The sequence below is a fragment of the Callorhinchus milii genome, unplaced genomic scaffold, assembly GCF_018977255.1.
Source record: "Callorhinchus milii isolate IMCB2004 unplaced genomic scaffold, IMCB_Cmil_1.0 Scaffold21, whole genome shotgun sequence".
Classification (NCBI taxonomy): domain Eukaryota; kingdom Metazoa; phylum Chordata; class Chondrichthyes; order Chimaeriformes; family Callorhinchidae; genus Callorhinchus; species Callorhinchus milii.
Window position 1 is genome coordinate 412,187 of NW_024704762.1, and position 18,318 is coordinate 430,504.

Genomic DNA, 18,318 nt, shown 5'->3' on the forward strand with positions numbered 1-18,318 from the left:
CGTAGATTGAAAATGACCAATTTAATTATTGTTTTTGGTTTTGGAGGGATTATTATTAGGCTCTGTGTGGAGTAAGGAAACTTGCCCGAGGTTTCGCCCTCTGCCTGGAATTGAACTCAGGTCTCTCACTTGCAAAGCGAGTGCTCTAACCACTGAGCTACAGAACTCCAATGGGATTGAAACAGTAACCCATGTAATAATTGATAATTAATTGATAATTTGATAATGAACAAAGACAATAGAGAAAGAGGACATGGGTTTAGAGTTGTAAAGGGCAATTTCAGGACAGACACAGATGTTGTGATGGAGGGACGGTCAGGCAGATGTTCTTTACACCATTATGTAAAGATGGTGAACGAGAGCAGAAATGGGGATGTGCTGACAGACTGAAAACCTGATTTCTGGGCTGTGCGGAGAATTGGTGAGAGTTGGTGCTGCTATATGAGCCTAGGGATTAGAGCCCTTTCAGTGATTTAATCCTCAAAGCTGGAAGTTGAAAGTCCTTCAGTTTACACCTGCCCACCCATCCTTGGCAGTGAGTAACAGTGAGCAGCTGGTGCTCCGCCCCCTCTCCCCTGACTTTCAGGTCAACAGGGAAGTCTCTGCTCCCAGGATAGTTTCCTGTAAATCTTTGAGATGTTTCATTGACATCAGGGCAATACCAATAGTTGTCCACGCTGAAGCATCGAGTCCCTCAGACACAGCCACACTTCTTTGCTGAGATCTTCCTCAGGATTTGATATTGATTGTTAACATCCAGGAAGCCCACAGGACCATCGTAGCCCACAGGCCGGCAGCAGGGAGCCTCCTGCAGTGAGGTGTCTGCAATGTGATTCCATTTCCTCAGGTTACTCACAACCACATCATAATTTTTGACTTTATGCTCACAGGAGCCCGCACAGTAACCAAACTTAATGACCTCCTCGGAAACATAGCCCAACCCCAGATCAGTGATCCTCATGGGCATCTCCTTCAGAGCACATTTTACTTTTCCATTTTTACGTTTTAAGGCAAGTGGTGAATAATTCTGTCTCTTTTGCCTCCTTTCACGTCTGTATCGTGGAATCCTGGTTCTGCCCTGCTCCATGCCTTCCTCCTCGTCCTGAATAGGTCTCATTATGTTGTTATCTGAAAAAGAACCAGGAATGTAATCACTGATCACTGTGATTACACACAGACAATTACCAGTGACTCAGTTAGTTACCATCACCGAGAGGCTGAGAGCCCAGACCTCTCATTGACCACCGTGACCAAGCTCATGGCTTGTGCTCTCGCCACTGGGTCAGAAAGTTGTGGGTTGAAGCCCCAGGTCAGGACTTTGACCTCACATTGTGATTGCAACGTCTCATCCAAATGCCAGTGGGGGTGAGAGCACAGTGGGGGAGAGGAGCAGCAAGAAGTTGAAAAACAACATTTTTCAGAGCAGAAAGATTTGTGTAACTAATTTTAAATAGGATTGAAAAAATAAAACAGATCAATACAATACAAATATCAAAGTATATCTGGAGGACGTCCCAAGGTGTTGATACTACACCAGTGGAACAAGAGGACACGGGTTTTGAAATTGCCTGAAATGGCAATTTCAGGACAGACACTAATATTATTAACTGTATTAACTAGAAATAGGTTATCAGGAAGGGTGGCTGAGGTCATGACTTGTTTAAAAATCAGCTCAATGGGGGTAGGGGTGGGGGGGAATGGGACAGTAGATCAGAAAGGTTGAAGGGCCTTCTTCATCTGAACCAGTGTTGTGATCCTCTCCCCACATCACATCAAAGCAAACCTCATCACCCTTGTATTATTACTCAATACACTAGAATGTGAAGAGAGACTTCAACAAGTGCCCAATGATTTGGCAGATAAGCATTATAATTGTCATCCTGGTCTCACTCCGTCCCTGGCATGTTCTGAGCTTGTGAAATCAGCGTGAACATACCTCAGGCTTCCTAGCTGTTACACTTTCTGCAGGAAACCACTATTGCCACTGATCCCACCACCACCACCGTCACCACCAGCCAGATGTCGCTGAAGTTTGATTCCAACATCATTGGAACAGGAACAAGCGACTCAACCTGTGAACATGGCATTGTTGGGACTAGAGAGGGCCGTGGCCTTCACTGGGCATTGGAGACACGATGGAGATCATTGTCTCATTCTCGGGGAAGAAAGAAGAAACCAAAGAGGTGACGGGCATGCAGTTGCTACGGAAAGAGAAAGCCTGACAGAGTTCTCAGCCTTATGTCTCTTCGCATGCCGACAACAGGCCTCTTTGTCCAACACGAAAACAATATTTTTAACAATTCTTCATAATAGTTACAGCTCAACACCCTATTTCTTACCTTCATTTGCTAACTTTCAGATTAGAATTTCTAACAGTTCCAATTTCTCCAAATTTCTCCTCATAACTAAAGCCCCACATCCCTGGGATCATCCCAGTAAACCTCTTCTGCACACCATCCAAGGCCTTAACATCTTTCCTGAAGTGAGGTGCCCAAAGCTGGATGCAGTGCTCCAGCTGTGGCCTAACCATTGATAACTACAAAGTTAGTATTATTGCTGTACTCTCTGCCCTCGGCATAAAACCCAGAATACTACAAGCTTTTTCACAGCCCCTTCCATGGAGTCCTGTAGCTCAGTGGTTAGAGCACTCGCTTTGCAAGCGACAGACCTGAGTTCAATTCCCGGCAGAGGGCGAAATCTTGGGCAAGTTTCCTTACTACACACAGAGCCTAATAATACTCCCTCCAAAACCAAAAACAATAATAAATTGGTCATTTTCAATCTACGACTGTTTGTGGGACATTGCTGTGCGCAATTGGCTGCCGCGTTCGCCCACAAATATACAGTCAATTCACTTTACAGTGTGTTCTGTGAAGTGCTTTGGGACGTCCTCCCGACGTGAAAAGCGCTATATCAAATGCAAGGATTATTATTATTATTATGTGAGCTGCCATTTTCAAGGCCCTTTTGTACCTGCTCTCCCAACTGCCTTTGCTCCTCTGCTCCTCGTAGGATCCTGCCAAGCAATATAAACTCCCTTCCCTTGTTATTTTCTACTAAAATGAATCACCTCACATTTTTCTTTATCTGCCACTGACCTGGCCATTTAGCTAATCTATCACAGTCCTGCAGTCTCTTGCCAACCTCCGCACTATTCATTAGTCCTCCCAGATTGGGATCATCCACAATCTGTGATACCGCACCCCAACATCTAAGTTGAGATCATAAGTATATTTGGGGAAAAGGCGAGACTCCAGCACAGACCCCTGCGGCATGTCACTAATTACCTTTCACCAAGTGGACATTCTTTTAGCCCCATTTTCTGCTTCCTGTCCTTCAACCATCTTTCATAGAATCATAGAACTATACAGCACAGAAGGAGGCCATTCGGCCCATCGTGTCTGTGTTGGCTCTTTGAAAAGAGCTTCCAAGTCAACCCCACTCCCCCGCTCTCTCCCCAAAGCCCTGATCAACCCCACTCCCCCGCTCTCTCCCCAAAGCCCTGATCAACCCCACTCCCCCGCTCTCTCCCCAAAGCCCTGATCAACCCCACTCCCCCGCTCTCTCCCCAAAGCCCTGATCAACCCCACTCCCCCACTCTCTCCCCATAGCCCTGATCAACCCCATAGCCCTGATCAACCCCACTCCCCCGCTCTCTCCCCATAGCCCTGATCAACCCCACTCCCCCGTTCTCTCCCCATAGCCCTGATCAACCCCACTCCCCCGTTCTCTCCCCATAGCCCTGATCAACCCCACTCCCCCGGTCTCTCCCCAAAGCCCTGATCAACCCCACTCCCCCACACACTCCCCATAGCCCTGATCAACCCCACTCCCCCACTCTCTCCCCATATAGCTCTGCAAACTTGTCCTCCCCAAATAATTATCTACTTCTCTCTTAAAAGCTGTTATTGAATCGGTTCCCACCGGCCTTTCAGGCAACGCATTCCAGATCCCAACAACTCGCTGTGTGAAAACATTTCTCCTCCCCTCCCCTCTGTTTCTATTAACAACTATTTTAAATCAGTGTCCTCGGGTTACCGACCCACCCGCCAGTGGGAATAGTGTCTCCTGGTTCACTCTATCGAATCCCCTCATTATTTTGAAAACTTCCATTAAGTCTCCTCTTAACCTTCTCTGCTCCAAGGGGAATAATCCTGGCTTCTCTCGCATCTCCTGATCACTGAAGTCCCTCATTCCAGGTACCATCCTGGTCAATCTCTTTTGCACCCTCTCCAATACCTTGAAATCCTTCCTCAAGTGTGGGGCCCAGAACTGAATACAGTCTCTCGCTGAGGCCTCACCGGTGCTTTATATAAAGGTTCATCATAACTTCCTGACTTTTGTATTCTATGCCCCTATTTATAAAGCCTACTATCCCGGATGCTTTTCTAACAGCTTTATCTATCTGTCCTGCCACCTTCAAAGATTTATTTATATGAACCCCCAGGTCTCTCTGTTCCTTCACCCACTTTCTATCCCAATCATCACAGTTCCCTCTATTCCATGAACCCTGAGTTTCCCTGCAGTCTCCTTCTTGGCACATTATCAAATGCCTTCTGGAAATCCAAATGCACCACATCCTCAACTCTGCCTTTATCTACACTTTTAGTCAAAGAATTCTATCAAATTGGTCAAACACGATCTGCCCTTCCCTGTGTTGACTGTCCCTGATTAACTCACACCTTATCTAAATCATGGCTAACTTGATCCCTTATTATTGCCTCCAAACTGATGTCAGGCTAACCGGCCTGCAGCTCCCTGGCTTCTTCCTGTCCCATGCTTGAATACTGGCACCAACTCTGAAACCCTCCAACCCTCTGGCCAGTCTCCAAGCACATCTGGAAAATCACTGACTGCCTCCACTATGTCTTCGCTGGGTTCCCTCAACAATCTGAGATGTATCCCATCAGCCCTGTGACTTCTCAATTCTAATTGTTTTAGTGAAGTTTCCTTTTGGATCCTTATCCCCAGTAGCTGTTCCCTATTCCCTTGCTTTAATTCTCCGTGCAAAGAGCTCTCTGCTCAGCCACAACTGAGGCAAAGTTCTCATTAAATAGTTACGCGTGCTCCTCCTTTCCACCATCAATTTACCACTTTCGTCTCTAAATGGTGCAACTGCCCCCCCAACAAGCTATTCTTTTACTTCTAATCAGGATTACAAAAATGTCTACAATTCCCCTTTATATGGAGTCCTGTAGCTCAGTGGTTAGAGCACTCGCTTTGCAAGTGAGAGACCTGAGCTCAATTCCAGGCAGAGGGTGAAACCTCAGGCAAGTTTCCTTACTCCACACAGAGCCTAATAATAATCCCTCCAAAACCAAAAACAATAATAAATTGGTCATTTTCAATCTACGACTGTTTGTGGGACATTGCTGTGCGCAATTGGCTGCCGCGTTCGCCCACAAATATACAGTCAATTCACTTTACAGTGTGTTCTGTGAAGTGCTTTGGGACGTCCTCCCGACGTGAAAAGCGCTATATCAAATGCAAGGATTATTATTATTATTATTATATTGTCCAATTGTCTTTTTTTCAGACTCCCTCTCAGCCTTCCGAATTTCCCTTCCTGCCTCTTCTCCACTTCAGACATATTTCTGTTTGAGCCCCTTCCCTGTGCCAGCCGGTCACTGGGGGGGGTGACTTGTGTAAACACACTGTAATGGAGGGGGATATAGAAAAAAGTAGAGCTAGACCTACAGCACAGGCAGTTAAAGCAAGCCCTTGGGTTGTTGTTATTAATTGTTGAGGTTGTTGTTATTAATTGCTGAGCTGTTTGGTTAGTATGTCAGAGATTTTAGAGGAAATTTGAGTTCAGAGCAGCGAGGATAATGAGGACAGATAGCAGAACTGATTTGACATAGCAGAAGGAGTGGGCAAAAGAGGGGGTCACTGATTATTGAGGTAGGGCAAAGCCATGGAAACATTTGGAGATAAGAGTCTTTCAACTCAGCTCCCATTAACCTTGTAAACTAAAGCCGTAACAGATAGGGTGGTCCTAGCTGAACAAGCAACGGGGAAGCATGCCAGACAGCACTCCCAATGGCAAGCTATGCGGTTCAGCTGGTTAGATTCCAGCAGTACTTCTTGTTTGGTCATCAGGTGTCTGACACATGTGGAAACCATCACTTGCTGAAGAGAATCCAAAACAAACAGTTCATGGAATCATAGAATTCGCACAGAAGGAGGCCATTCGGCCCATCGTGTCTGTCTCTTTGAGCTTCGAAACCAACCCCCGCTCTCCCCCCATAGCCCTGATCAACCCCACTCCCCCGCTCTCCCCCCATAGCCCTGATCAACCCCACTCCCCCGCTCTCTCCCCATAGCCCTGATCAACCCCACTCCCCCGCGCTCTCCCCATAGCCCTGATCAACCCCACTCCCCCGCGCTCTCCCCATAGCCCTGATCAACCCCACTCCCCCGCTCTCCCCCATAGCCCTGATCAACCCCACTCACCCCGCTCTCTCCCCATAGCCCTGATCAACCCCACTCCCCCGCTCTCCCCCCATAGCCCTGATCAACCCCACTCCCCCGCTCTCTCCCCATAGCCCTGATCAACCCCACTCCCCCGCTCTCCCCCCATAGCCCTGATCAACCCCACTCACCCCGCTCTCTCCCCATAGCCCTGATCAACCCCACTCCCCCCGCTCTCTCCCCATAGCCCTGATCAGCCCCACTCCCCCGCTCTCTCCCCATAGCCCTGATCAATCCCATTCCCCCGCTCTCCCCCCATAGCCCTGATCAACCCCACTCCCCCGCTCTCCCCCCATAGCCCTGATCAACCCCACTCCCCCCCACTCCCCCCGCTCTCTCCCCATAGCCCTGATCAGCCCCTCCCCCCGCTCTCTCCCCATAGCCCTGATCAACCCCACTCCCCCGCGCTCTCCCCATAGCCCTGATCAACCCCACTCCCCCACGCTCTCCCCATAGCCCTGATCAACCCCACTCCCCCGCGCTCTCCCCATAGCCCTGATCAACCCCACTCCCCCGCTCTCCCCCCATAGCCCTGATCAGCCCCACTCCTCCACTCTCTCCCCATAGCCCCGATCAACCCCACTCCCCCCACTTGTCCTCCCCGAATAATTATCTACTTCTCTCTTAAAAGTTGTTATTGAATCGGCTTCCACCAGCCTTTCAGGCACCGCATTCCAGATCCCAACAACTCGCTGCGTGAAAACATTTCTCCTCATCTCCCCTGTTTCCGTTAACAACTGTTAAATCGGTGCCCTCGGGTTACCAACCCACCCGCCAGTGGATCCTGAGATCTGTGTATTCCAGGTTCATATGGAACTGTCAAAGATTTCAGTATGTTGGAATGGAATACACGTGCTCTTCCGGGAAAGACACATCCTGCTTACCTAACTCTGGGCAATATTAAGCACAGGTTTGTGAGAGCCAAGTCTTGGGGAACCCAGAGTTTGCATTTAGAGTAATAACCTATACGTCAATGAGTTGACAGCGGGAAATATTTCTCAGTTTGCAGGAACACTAAGCTAGGAGGTTTGTAAATTGTGAAGAGGAAGGCGAAACATACAAAGAGACATCGACAAACGAGTGAATGGGCAGAATGATGGCAGATGAAATTTAATATTGCACAGTGTGAGGTAGTGCACTTTGGATGCATGGGTTGGGAGTATGTTCTAAATTGGGAAGCATAAAGGAGGGACATGTGCAGAGATTTAGGGGTTCAAGATCAAACATCACTAAAATCTAACTCACTGGAGCGCTCTCCAGTTATGAAGAGCGATTATATAGCGACCTCATTTGGAGATCTGTGAACAATTTTGGGCCCTCAGCCTTAGGAAGGGCACACTAACCTCGGAGGGTGTCCATTGACAATTTACAAGATTAAAATGATAAAATAAATTCACAAATAACTATAATCCTTGTATTTGATATGGCACATGATCATGTGTTTCAGACAGTCAGAACTTGTCTCCTCACGCACAGAGGGGTGAAGCTGTGGAGGCAGAATCAACAAATACAGATTTGGAGAGTAGAGGTATTAAGGGGTCTGGCGGAAGGGTATTGGACTGAAATGATTTACCCAGATCCTAATAAACTAGTCAAACAGACTCGGTGGGCTGTTCCTGCTTTCCTGATCTACATTTCCCATCAACTTCTAGGAATCTGCTCCCAACAAAGACATAGCTGTAACTATATTCCCGTTACTGCAGCCACATCCTCCGTTACTGCAGCCACATCCCCCGTCACTGCAGCCACATCCATCTCTGCCGTTGTCATGGAGAGTTGGAACTTTATCACTTGCTCTACGGCACAACCTCACCCCTCACGCGGCTGAAACTCTGGTCCACGCCTTTATCACCTCAAGGCTGGACTATGGGAACTCTCTCCTCGTCGGCCTTCCCGGCCCTCCCTCCACACTGCAGGTCATTCAGAACTCTGCAGCTCGTGTACTGTCCCACACCAGACACCGCGACCACATCACTCCCACCCTCACCCTCGCCCTCACCCTCACTCCCACCCTCGCCCTTGCTCGCCTCCACTGGCTCCCCATCCCCCAGAGGATCGATTTCAAGATCCTCATCCTCACCGACAAGGCCATTCACGGCCTCGCTCCCTCCTACCTCTGACCTACTATCCCCCTACTTACCTGCCCGTACCCTCCGTTCCTCTGGCTCCGGTCTGCTCAACATCTCCCGCCACAACTGCCCTACCATTGGTGGCCGGGCCTTCAGCCTCTCAGTCCCGAGGCTCTGGAACTCCATCCCCCAGTGCCTTCGCCGCTTTCCTCCCTCCCTTTCCTCCTTCAAGGCCGGTCTCAAGATCTTTCTCTTTGACCGTGCCTTCAGCTCCCCTCTCGACTCTCTACCCCCTCCTCGCTCCCTCCCTTCCCTCCCCTCACCCTGACCATTTCCCCCCCAATGCTCGGGTCCTGACCCAACTGTACAGCGCCTTGGGACGTCCTCCCGACGTGAAAGGCGCTCTATAAATGGAATCTTGTTGTTGTTGAAAGTGTACATGAAGCGCATCTCCTGTGTCTGACATCTCCTCTGTTATCTGTGGTGGAATTATATACATTTAGACAAGCACTACCTTTAGAATCTGTGTGGACTGGCCAGTGCTTTGTGTTTCTCTGAGCGCTCAGGAATCTCAGTCCCTATTCGTGGCTCTGAGTTTGCAAGCACTGAGTCAGACTGACTGCTGACATTCCTCCCCTCTGACACTCTCTGGCTTTGAAGAGGGTGGCACAGCTCCCACACTCCACAAACGTAAAATTATCTTTCAACAGAATTTGGAAAATCGTCAGTTTTTAAAAAAAATTCAGAATGAATGAGCTACGAGACCAACACACAATAGCAATCACACAAACACATCCCACAGTGCCACAGCTCAACAATGCTCCTAAAATCATCAGTAGTCAGTATCTGATTATCATAAGATTATATAGCACAGAAGGAGGTCATTCGGCCCATCGTCTTTGTGCTGAGGGATGTGTTTTCTCCTTCATTCACTCATGCCTTCCCTCTCTCCCTCACATGATCACTCACTCACTCACTCACTCATTTCCTCATGCACACTCACTGACCTATTCACTTCTTCACTTCCGCAATCCCTCACTGACACACACACTCACTCGAATACACACTCGCTCACTCACATACATGGTCCTGCACACATGGTTGTTAGCTCACATCCACATGCACACGCACACACACTCGCACATACACACTCCCTCTCACACACTCCCTCACACACACCCTCTCGCACACACTTACTCAATCGCTTACTGACACATTCATTCACTTGATTGCTCATTCACACACTCTCTTGGTCCCTCCCTCATTCATGCGGTCACTCACTCACTGACACACTCATTTACTCGCTGGCTCACTCACTCACACTCGTTCACACAGTGGCTTTCTCACTAATTCACTCACTTGCTCACCTAAACATTCACACATTGACTTCCTCACTCACTCAAAGAGTTCTTCACTTAAAGTGACAATGTAGCAATATATCCTGTGAAGCACTTTGAGGCTTCTCAACGTTATGATAAGACACTATTGTGGAGTCCTGTACCTCAGTGGTTAGAGCACTCGCCTTGTAAGCGAGAGTCCTGGGTTCTATTCCGGGCAGGGCGAAATGTTGGGCAAGTTTCCTTACTCCACATGCCTCTGTTTACCTAGCAGTAAGTAGGACCCCGGTTGTTAGTCGATTGGCAGATCGCTTTTCCGGGGATAATAATCCTTCAAAAAAAAACAATAATAATTTGGTCATTCAATCCACAACTGTCTGTGGGACGGACGCTGCTGTGCACAATTGGCTGCCGCGTTTTGCCCACAAACGTACAATCAATTCACTTTGCAGTCTATTCTGTGAAGCGCTTTGAGACATCTAGAAGACGTGAAAAGCACTATATCAAATGCAAGGATTATTATTATTATGTTGATGATGATGATTGTTATGATTATGATTCACTCAGGAGTGAAATCAGTGCAAACCCACAGTCACTGTGGTTACAGAACAAATGTCTGTCAGTGACTGAACCAGTAACTTGGTCTGTGTCAATCACAATGAAATCTCCAATAGATTTAAGCTCCGTTACAAATGTCATTACAACATCAATGACTTGCAGTTACACAGCCCCACCACACGGGGCACAGTCTCAGATAACTGAATAACAGCAGTTTGACACCGAGCAGAGAAGGTGACCATTGGCACAGTTGAAGAGAAAGGTCTTCAGGTGTGATCTGAACACGGGCAAGGAGGGGATGAGGCAGAGGGATTGAGGCAGGGTTTCCAGAGGTTCAGGGCATTGTGACTGATAGCTCGGCCGCCGATGGTGAAGGGGACGAGGAACAAGCAAAAGGGTGAAACCAGCCGAGCCAAGGAGGCGGGTGGAGGAGTGGGGAGTAACCAGGTCGGAGAGGTAGGGAGGTGCCAGGGTGGGCAGTGATTTGTAGGTGAGCGTGAGGATCTGAAATCACTCCGGTCTGCAGTGGAGCCTGGCGAGGACGGGGTGGAGGCAGGAAATAACAAAAGTGTGAATGAGGGTTTCAGCAATAAGGGAGGGGGGGGAGGTGGGGTAAGGCCCTGATGTAACTTTCGCCACAGATGACGGAATGTCAGTCGTCCCTTACATTGCACTGCGTAAGCTTGGGGGATGGGTGGCAGCTCTGGGTCCTCAGGCTGATGTTCTGATGAAGATGAGGATGAAGATGAAGTCATTCCTCTCTCTTTAATGGTCTCGCATTTGTAAACAGCTGAAAATATAGCGCTGAGCATTGAGACCAGCACCACTCTCTTCCATATCTTCATCATAGAGAATGTCATGGCGACAAAGGCCTGTAAAGACAACAAGAGTCAGGGTTAGCTCACTCAGCACATCCAACCTTCTCTCTCTCCTCTCACTTTGCCATTGACAGGGAGACAAGGACAGGCTACATCATGGACTGTTTTCTCATTGAGCTCCTGACTCATTCCTGTTACTCCAGAGTTTCTCTCTGTGTCTCAGGACATCTGCTTAAATGAGCCAGACTTTAAATTAACTCAATCTGGTAGGGAATTCTTTAAGAATCTGAAAAAAATCTTAAAGAAGTCTGTTGAGAATTCTTTAAAAATCCTGAAATAAACATAACTAAACAAAGCCCAGGAAACTGTTGGGAAGATTTAAATTGTTTCCATCCGACAGACTGAAAAACAACAGGTCCCCAGGCCAACACCTTCACAGTAAAAGGCAACACTAAATCATATAAGAAGCAGATTGTCCAGTGACTCGAGCTTCAGAGTAATCCGCTTCAAAGTAGAAGTAGCACAAGGGAAGGGGGGGTTACACTTCAGAGGCAGAGAGGGGCTTGGGGCGAGAGTGGGGGGTGGGGCAGTTGCGGGGGCCGCTCAGAGACAACAGTGGAGGATAGCCAGGCTGGAGCAGAGGGAGGGGTGGGAGGGTCCAGCAGGAGAGAAGAGGGAAGGGCAGGAGGAAGCAAGAAGTGAAGGTGGGTAGTAGAAGAGGAACATTTGGGGAGAGGGTGACTCAGGTCAGGGCGGCAGCCAATACGCACACACAGAGACTAGTTGTAAAGGGCTCAGCGGAGTACAGACAGCCCACAGGCATGGAGGAGGCTAGAGGGAGGGGACAGTGCAGGGGACAGAGGGAGGAGAGTAATCAAGGCGTTATTTATTGGGTTATTACCAGAGCTCAACCTAGTAAATAATTTAGAGAGAGTTTGAGAGAGAGAGAGAGAGAGAGAGTGTGTGTGAGAGAGAGAGCGAAAGGAGTGAGCGAGAGAGGACAGGAAGGGAAGGGAGGTGAGAGAGATTTCGGAAAAAAGATAATAATAATCCTTACATTTGATATAGTGCCTTATCACATTTTCGAGACGTCTCAAACCACTTCACAGGATATACTGTAAAGTGAATTGACTGTGTATTTTGTGGGCACAACGCAGCAGCCAATTGCATACAAACAGTTGTGGATTGAGTGACCAAATTATCATTATTATTTTAAAGGAGAAAATACCAGTCAGCGGATATCAGAGAGGTGCAATTAAACACAAGAACGCAAAGTGTAATTTAATTGACATTTAATAGTATTTTAATTGGAGAAACTATTCCCACTGGCGGGTGGGTCGGTAACCCGAGGACACCGATTTAAAATAGTTGTTAAAAGAAACAGAGAGGAGGGGAGGAGAAATGTTTTCACACAACGAGTTGTTGGGATCTGGAATGCGTTGCCTGAAAGGCCGGTGGGAACCGATTCGATAACAGCTTTTAAGAGAGAAGTAGATAATTATTTGGGGAGGACAAGTTTGAGGGCTATGGGGAGAGAGTGGGGGAGTGGGGTTGATTTGGAAGCTCTTTTCAAAGAGCCGACACAGACACGATGGGCCGAATGGCCTCCTTCTGTGCTGTATAATTCTATGATTCTATGGTCCAGCGCCTTGGGACGTCCTCCTGACGTGAATGGCGCTCTATAAATGAAATCTTGTTGTTGTTCTATACTGATTCGTGAAGCATTAGTAAAGAAATGAGCGATACTGCAAACAACAATTATAAACTTATGTTTGGACAAAACTTAAAAAACAAATACTTGAACATGGTTAAAAATTATACAAAATATAAATATAAATAGAATAAAAACTGTACTTAGCCTCTGGTGGTTTTGAAACATGGCACAGCGGAAACACGATTTTAGTGTGAGATTGAGAGAGAGTGAGAGAGTTGGTAAATCAGCTCCTGACGGAAACCATGCAAGTGTTGACTATTCAATCGCAAATTGGATCTTTTTTTAGATGATTATATTTTGGAATACAGTATTTGAGAAATTTGAGAAATTACAAGTGTGGTATGCTTGCAAGAACTAGACAACTTTCGATCTAAGTTTCCCAAAGCTTTCCACAATGAATTCTGTGTGGATCAGTCCATCTATTATTCGAACTGACAACTCTCAGGATGGTTGAGGGTGATCTGGACCGAACTTTTTTTTATCGTCCAGCAATTCCTAAACTACCCTTGATGGTCATTTTAACAGTAAAATCAAACACACACTAGTAAATACACACACACAATCACACACACACACAATCACACACACACACAATCACACACACACACAATCACACACACACACAATCACACACACACACAATCACACACACACACAATCACATACACAATCACATACACACGCAATCACATACACGCACAATCACACACACGCACAATCACACACACGCACAATCACACATACACACAATCACACACACACACACACACACACACACAATCACACACACACACACAATCACACACACACAATCACAATCACACACAATCACACACACACAATCACACACACGCACAATCACAATCACACACAATCACAATCACACACAATCACAATCATACACACACACATATACAATCACACACACATACACAATCACACACACACACAATCACAAACACAAACAATCACACACAATCACAATCACACACACACAATCACATACACAATCACATACACACGCAATCACATACACGCACAATCACACACACGCAATCACAATCACACACAATCACAAACATACACAATCACACACACACACACAATCACACACACACAATCACACACACATACACAATCACACACACATGCGCATACACAATCACACACATGCGCATACACACACAATCACATACACACACAATCACACACACACACATACACAATCACACATACACACATGCACATACACAATCACACACACACATATAATCACACACACATACACAATCACACACACACACATACACAATCACACACACACATACACAATCACACACACACATATACACAACAACAAGATTACATTTGTATAGCGCCTTTCATGTCAGGAGGACGTCCCAGTGACAGCATTTCAGACCGGAGCTGGGGTCGTGGGGGAGAAGGGAGGGGAGGGGCCGATGGCATGATCAAAGAGGAGGGTTTTGAGGCGGGACTTGAAGGAGGCAAAGGAGGGGAGTGACTGGGGATGGAATTCCAGAGGTTGGGGACAGAGTGGCTGAAGGCACTCCCACCAATGGTGGGGCGGGTGGGGCGGGGGATGTGGAGCAGCCAGAGTTGGTGGGTTGGTAGGGGTTAGGAGGTCACAGAGGTAGGGTGGGGTGAGGCCATGGAGGGCTTTGTATGTGAGGACCAGGATCTTGAACTGGATCGTCTTGAAGGATAGGGAGCCAATGGAGTCGGGCGGGAGTGGGGGAGACGGGGTCATAGAGTTTGGTGCTGGAGAGGACATGGGCTGCAGAGTTAGTTCTGGATTACCTGCAGTCTGTGGAGGGAGGAGTTGGGAAGGCCGACACGCAGGGAGTTTGCATAGTCGAGTCTGGAGGTGATGAAGGCGTGAACAAGAGTTTCAGTGGCCTGAGGGTGAGGTAGTGGTGGAGTCGGGCGATGATCCGGAGGTGAGGGAAGGCAGAGCGGGTCATGGCTTGGATGTGAGGAAGAAAAGACAGTTGAGGGTCGAACAAGACACCTCGGTTCCTGACTGACTGGTGAGTTGGTGAGTTGTAGTGTACACCATGGAGGGTGATGCTGCCAGAGCCTGAGGTCGGAGGCGCTGGTGTGAGCCAATCAGGAGGGCCTCAGTCTTGTTCACATTCAACTGTAGGAAATTTGCCCTCATCCCGGACTTGATGTCCGACAGACAGTCTGTCAGCACAGCAGGGGGTCTGGAGTTGAGGGTGGGGCAGAAAGATAGAGTTGGGTGTCATGTCTGCAGATGATGTCACCAAGGGGGAGCATGTAGATATTAAAGAGGAGAGGGCCAAGGACAGAGCGCTGGGGAATGCCAGACGTGACAGTGCGGGAGCTGGAGGAGAAACCATTAGAGCCAACAAAGTGAAGACGGTGAGAGATAGGAATCAAACCAGGCAAGGGCAGGTCCGTGAAGATTGAGTAAAGCGGAGAGGCAGTGTATGAGGATGCAACTGTGTATGATTGGCCCTCTCCTCTTTAATATCTATATGCTCCCCCTCGGTGACATCATCCGCAGACATAGGGTCAACTTCCACATGTATGCGGATGACACCCAACTCTATCTTTCTGCCTCTACCCTCAACTCCAGGTCCCACTGCTGTCCTGACAGACTGTCTGTCTGCCCCCACCCTCAACTCCAGGTCCCACTGCTGTCCTGACAGACTGTCTGTCTGCCCCCACCCTCAACTCCAGGGCCACTGCTGTCCTGACAGACTGTCTGTCGGACATCAAGTCCTGGATGAGGGCAAATTTCCTACAGTTGAATGTGAACAAGACTGAGGCCCTCCTGATTGGCTCACACCAGCGCCTCCGCACCTCAGGCTCTGGCAGCATCACCCTCCATGGTGTACACTACAACTCACCAACTCACCAGTCAGTCAGGAACCGAGGTGTCTTGTTCGACCCTCAACTGTCTTTTCTTCCCCACATCCAAGCCATGACCCCCTCTGCCTTCCCTCACCTCTGGATCATCGCCCGACTCCACCACTACCTCACCCTCAGGCCACTGAAACTCTTGTTCACGCCTTCATCACCTCCAGGCTCGACACAATCACACACACACAATCACACACTAGTACACATGCACACAATCACACACAGTTGCATACACACTCGCGCACATACACACATAGTCATAATGTAGTCTCCTGGGAAGAGGGGGGAGTAAGCAGGGTTTCCCGAGGGGAGAGCAGGGGAGAGGAGGGCATGGAGGGCAGGGGAGGGAAGGGAAGGGCAGGGCATGGAGGGCAGGGAGAATAGGGGAATCGGGCTCTCCCCAAGGCGACATACTTGCAAACGAAATGTCAGAATTGAGTGAAGCCTCTGTGGCGATCCTGTGTCAGGCCGGTCAGCAATACAGACAGCCATGGCCTGACAGCTGGCTGGGGAGAAGGGCAGAGAGACGTGTCACTAATATACACCCGGTGTAACTGTGAGCACCTCCCCTCCCCCCACCCCGCCCCAGGAGACAGGGTCAGCACATTGCCCCTCCAGGGAATGAGCAGCTTTTCTGTACCGAAACCAATTGTGACTGTGAGAAGGTTTGCTGTGGTCTGGGCTCTCGCTCTCTGTTTTCACACACACCGAGTGCACCTGCCAATAGTCAATCAGCTCTCAGATGTATGCGTGGCTGTGGCTCCCACACAGGGTGGCATCACCAAGTGACCAGCGGTAATCAAACAGTCAGTAGCGCTGGCATTGGGCAGGTTAACCTTACACCATTGCCGGCTAAAATCTTAATCCAAACCAAAGTGTAATGACTGCTAACAGTTTAAACCTTTCACTGTGAGCAGTGGTCACTCTCCACACGGTGTCCACAGACTGGCTTCCTTGCGCAGCGCAGTCAGCAACACAGTCCTGGCTGATAATAATAATCATCTTACAATAGATAGATCGGTGGCCTTTCACATCAGGAGGATGTCTCAAAGCATCTCACAGGATTTACCATAAAGTGATTGTTTATCAGTGAATGTGGCAGCCAATACACAGCAAGATCCCTCAGTGATCTGGTCAGGGTCAGAGCATCTGCAATACTGCACATCTGTTCCTGTTTCACTCCCAGCAGCTCCCTCCACCCCACATCCATCCTCTGAAGCTGTGCTGTGCTCTGATATGCTAACCTGAATGAAGAGTCCTGTATAAACTGCAAGTTGTTGTAAAAGTAACTGTAAATTCAGGCTGTGCTGGCATTAATTCTCCACTTTACATTAATTGGTCGTTCAACAACTCGTGCCCTTCACAGCGCCTCAGAACTCCTGTTGTAGTGGGGCAAGTCATGCGACAATCATTTTCCCTGAAACGCCATCAGTCACTCTATGCAATAAATATTTGCCTTCAACAGTGAGGCACCAGTGGCCCCGTGCTGCCCTCACTCAGGTGTGAAGGTTTCACTTTAAGATGTTGAAGAAGTCCTTTAAAACTTACCCCAAAACCCAATGACTTATTAACTTCAATAATAATAAAAAATAATCCTTACATTTGAGATGGCGTCTTTTACGTCAGGAGGACGTCTCAAAGAGCTTTGTCTCAAAAGGGTGACTGTGAAGTGCAGTAACTGTGGGCAAATGTGGCACAGGGTTAAAAGTTGAAAAGAACAGAGAGGATAAAGAGCTGCTGAAGTTACAGTGTTTAGCACTGAGGGGCAGAAATCAACCCCAACCCGGGCACAGTGTAATAGGGTTAATCGAAACGTGGTTTCAGGGTGAGCAGGACTGAGCACTAATCACTCCTGAATACGGCACTCTCGTAGGCGACAGAGGGATGGCAGAGGCGTGGCATTATTAATAATTATTCTTAATTATTACTACTCCAATGCCCTACATGCCGGTCTTCCCCAGGTTCACTATCCACAAAATCCAGTTAATGTCCTGTAGCTCAGTGGTTAGAGCACTCACCTCGCAAGTGAGAGAGCTGGGTTCAATTCCCGGCAGGGCAAAACCTTGGGCAAGTTTCCTTACTCCACATGCCTGATAATAATCCCTCAAGAAAAAAAGCAATAATAATTTGGTTACTTCAACCCACGACTGTTTGTGAGACGCTGCTGCGCACAATTGGCTGTCGAGTTTCACCCACAAATATACAGTCAATACACTTTACAGTATATTCTGTGAAGCGCTTTGAGACGTCTTGAAGACATGAAAAGCGTCATATCAAATGCAAGGATTATTATTATTAATAGAAAACTTCGCCGCACACATACTCACCCGCAATAAACTCCGTCCCCACCCCGTCGCACCAGTCCTTCCCAAGCTCCACCGGCTCCCTATCACCGAACAGATCGATTTCAAGATCCTCAAATTAGTCATCAAATCCCTTTGTGC

General features: G+C 48.1%; 1 protein-coding gene across 1 annotated transcript; it reads right to left on the bottom strand.

The window, feature by feature from the left end:
* Positions 1-459: 459 nt before the first annotated feature.
* LOC103184512 (neurturin) lies at positions 460-18,259 on the bottom strand. Its single transcript, XM_007902553.2, has 4 exons — positions 18,202-18,259; positions 16,289-16,380; positions 11,103-11,307; positions 460-1,128 (listed from the first exon to the last, which is right to left on the bottom strand). Exons 2-4 carry the CDS (start codon positions 16,364-16,366, stop codon positions 695-697), a joined length of 717 nt encoding a protein of 238 aa, XP_007900744.1. The 5' UTR covers positions 16,367-16,380; positions 18,202-18,259; the 3' UTR covers positions 460-694.
* Between the last annotated feature and the right edge of the window lie 59 nt (positions 18,260-18,318).

Coding starts and splice junctions, on each gene's coding strand:
- LOC103184512 (XM_007902553.2), bottom strand. CDS start 16,366: ATGGCTGTCTGTATTGCTGACCGGCCTGACACAGGATCGCCACAGAGG. Junction 11,308..16,288: donor TTCTGACATTTCGTTTGCAA/GTATGTCGCCTT, acceptor TTGTCTTTACAG/GCCTTTGTCGCCATGACATT. Junction 1,129..11,102: donor CCAAGCTTACGCAGTGCAAT/GTAAGGGACGAC, acceptor GTTCTTTTTCAG/ATAACAACATAATGAGACCT.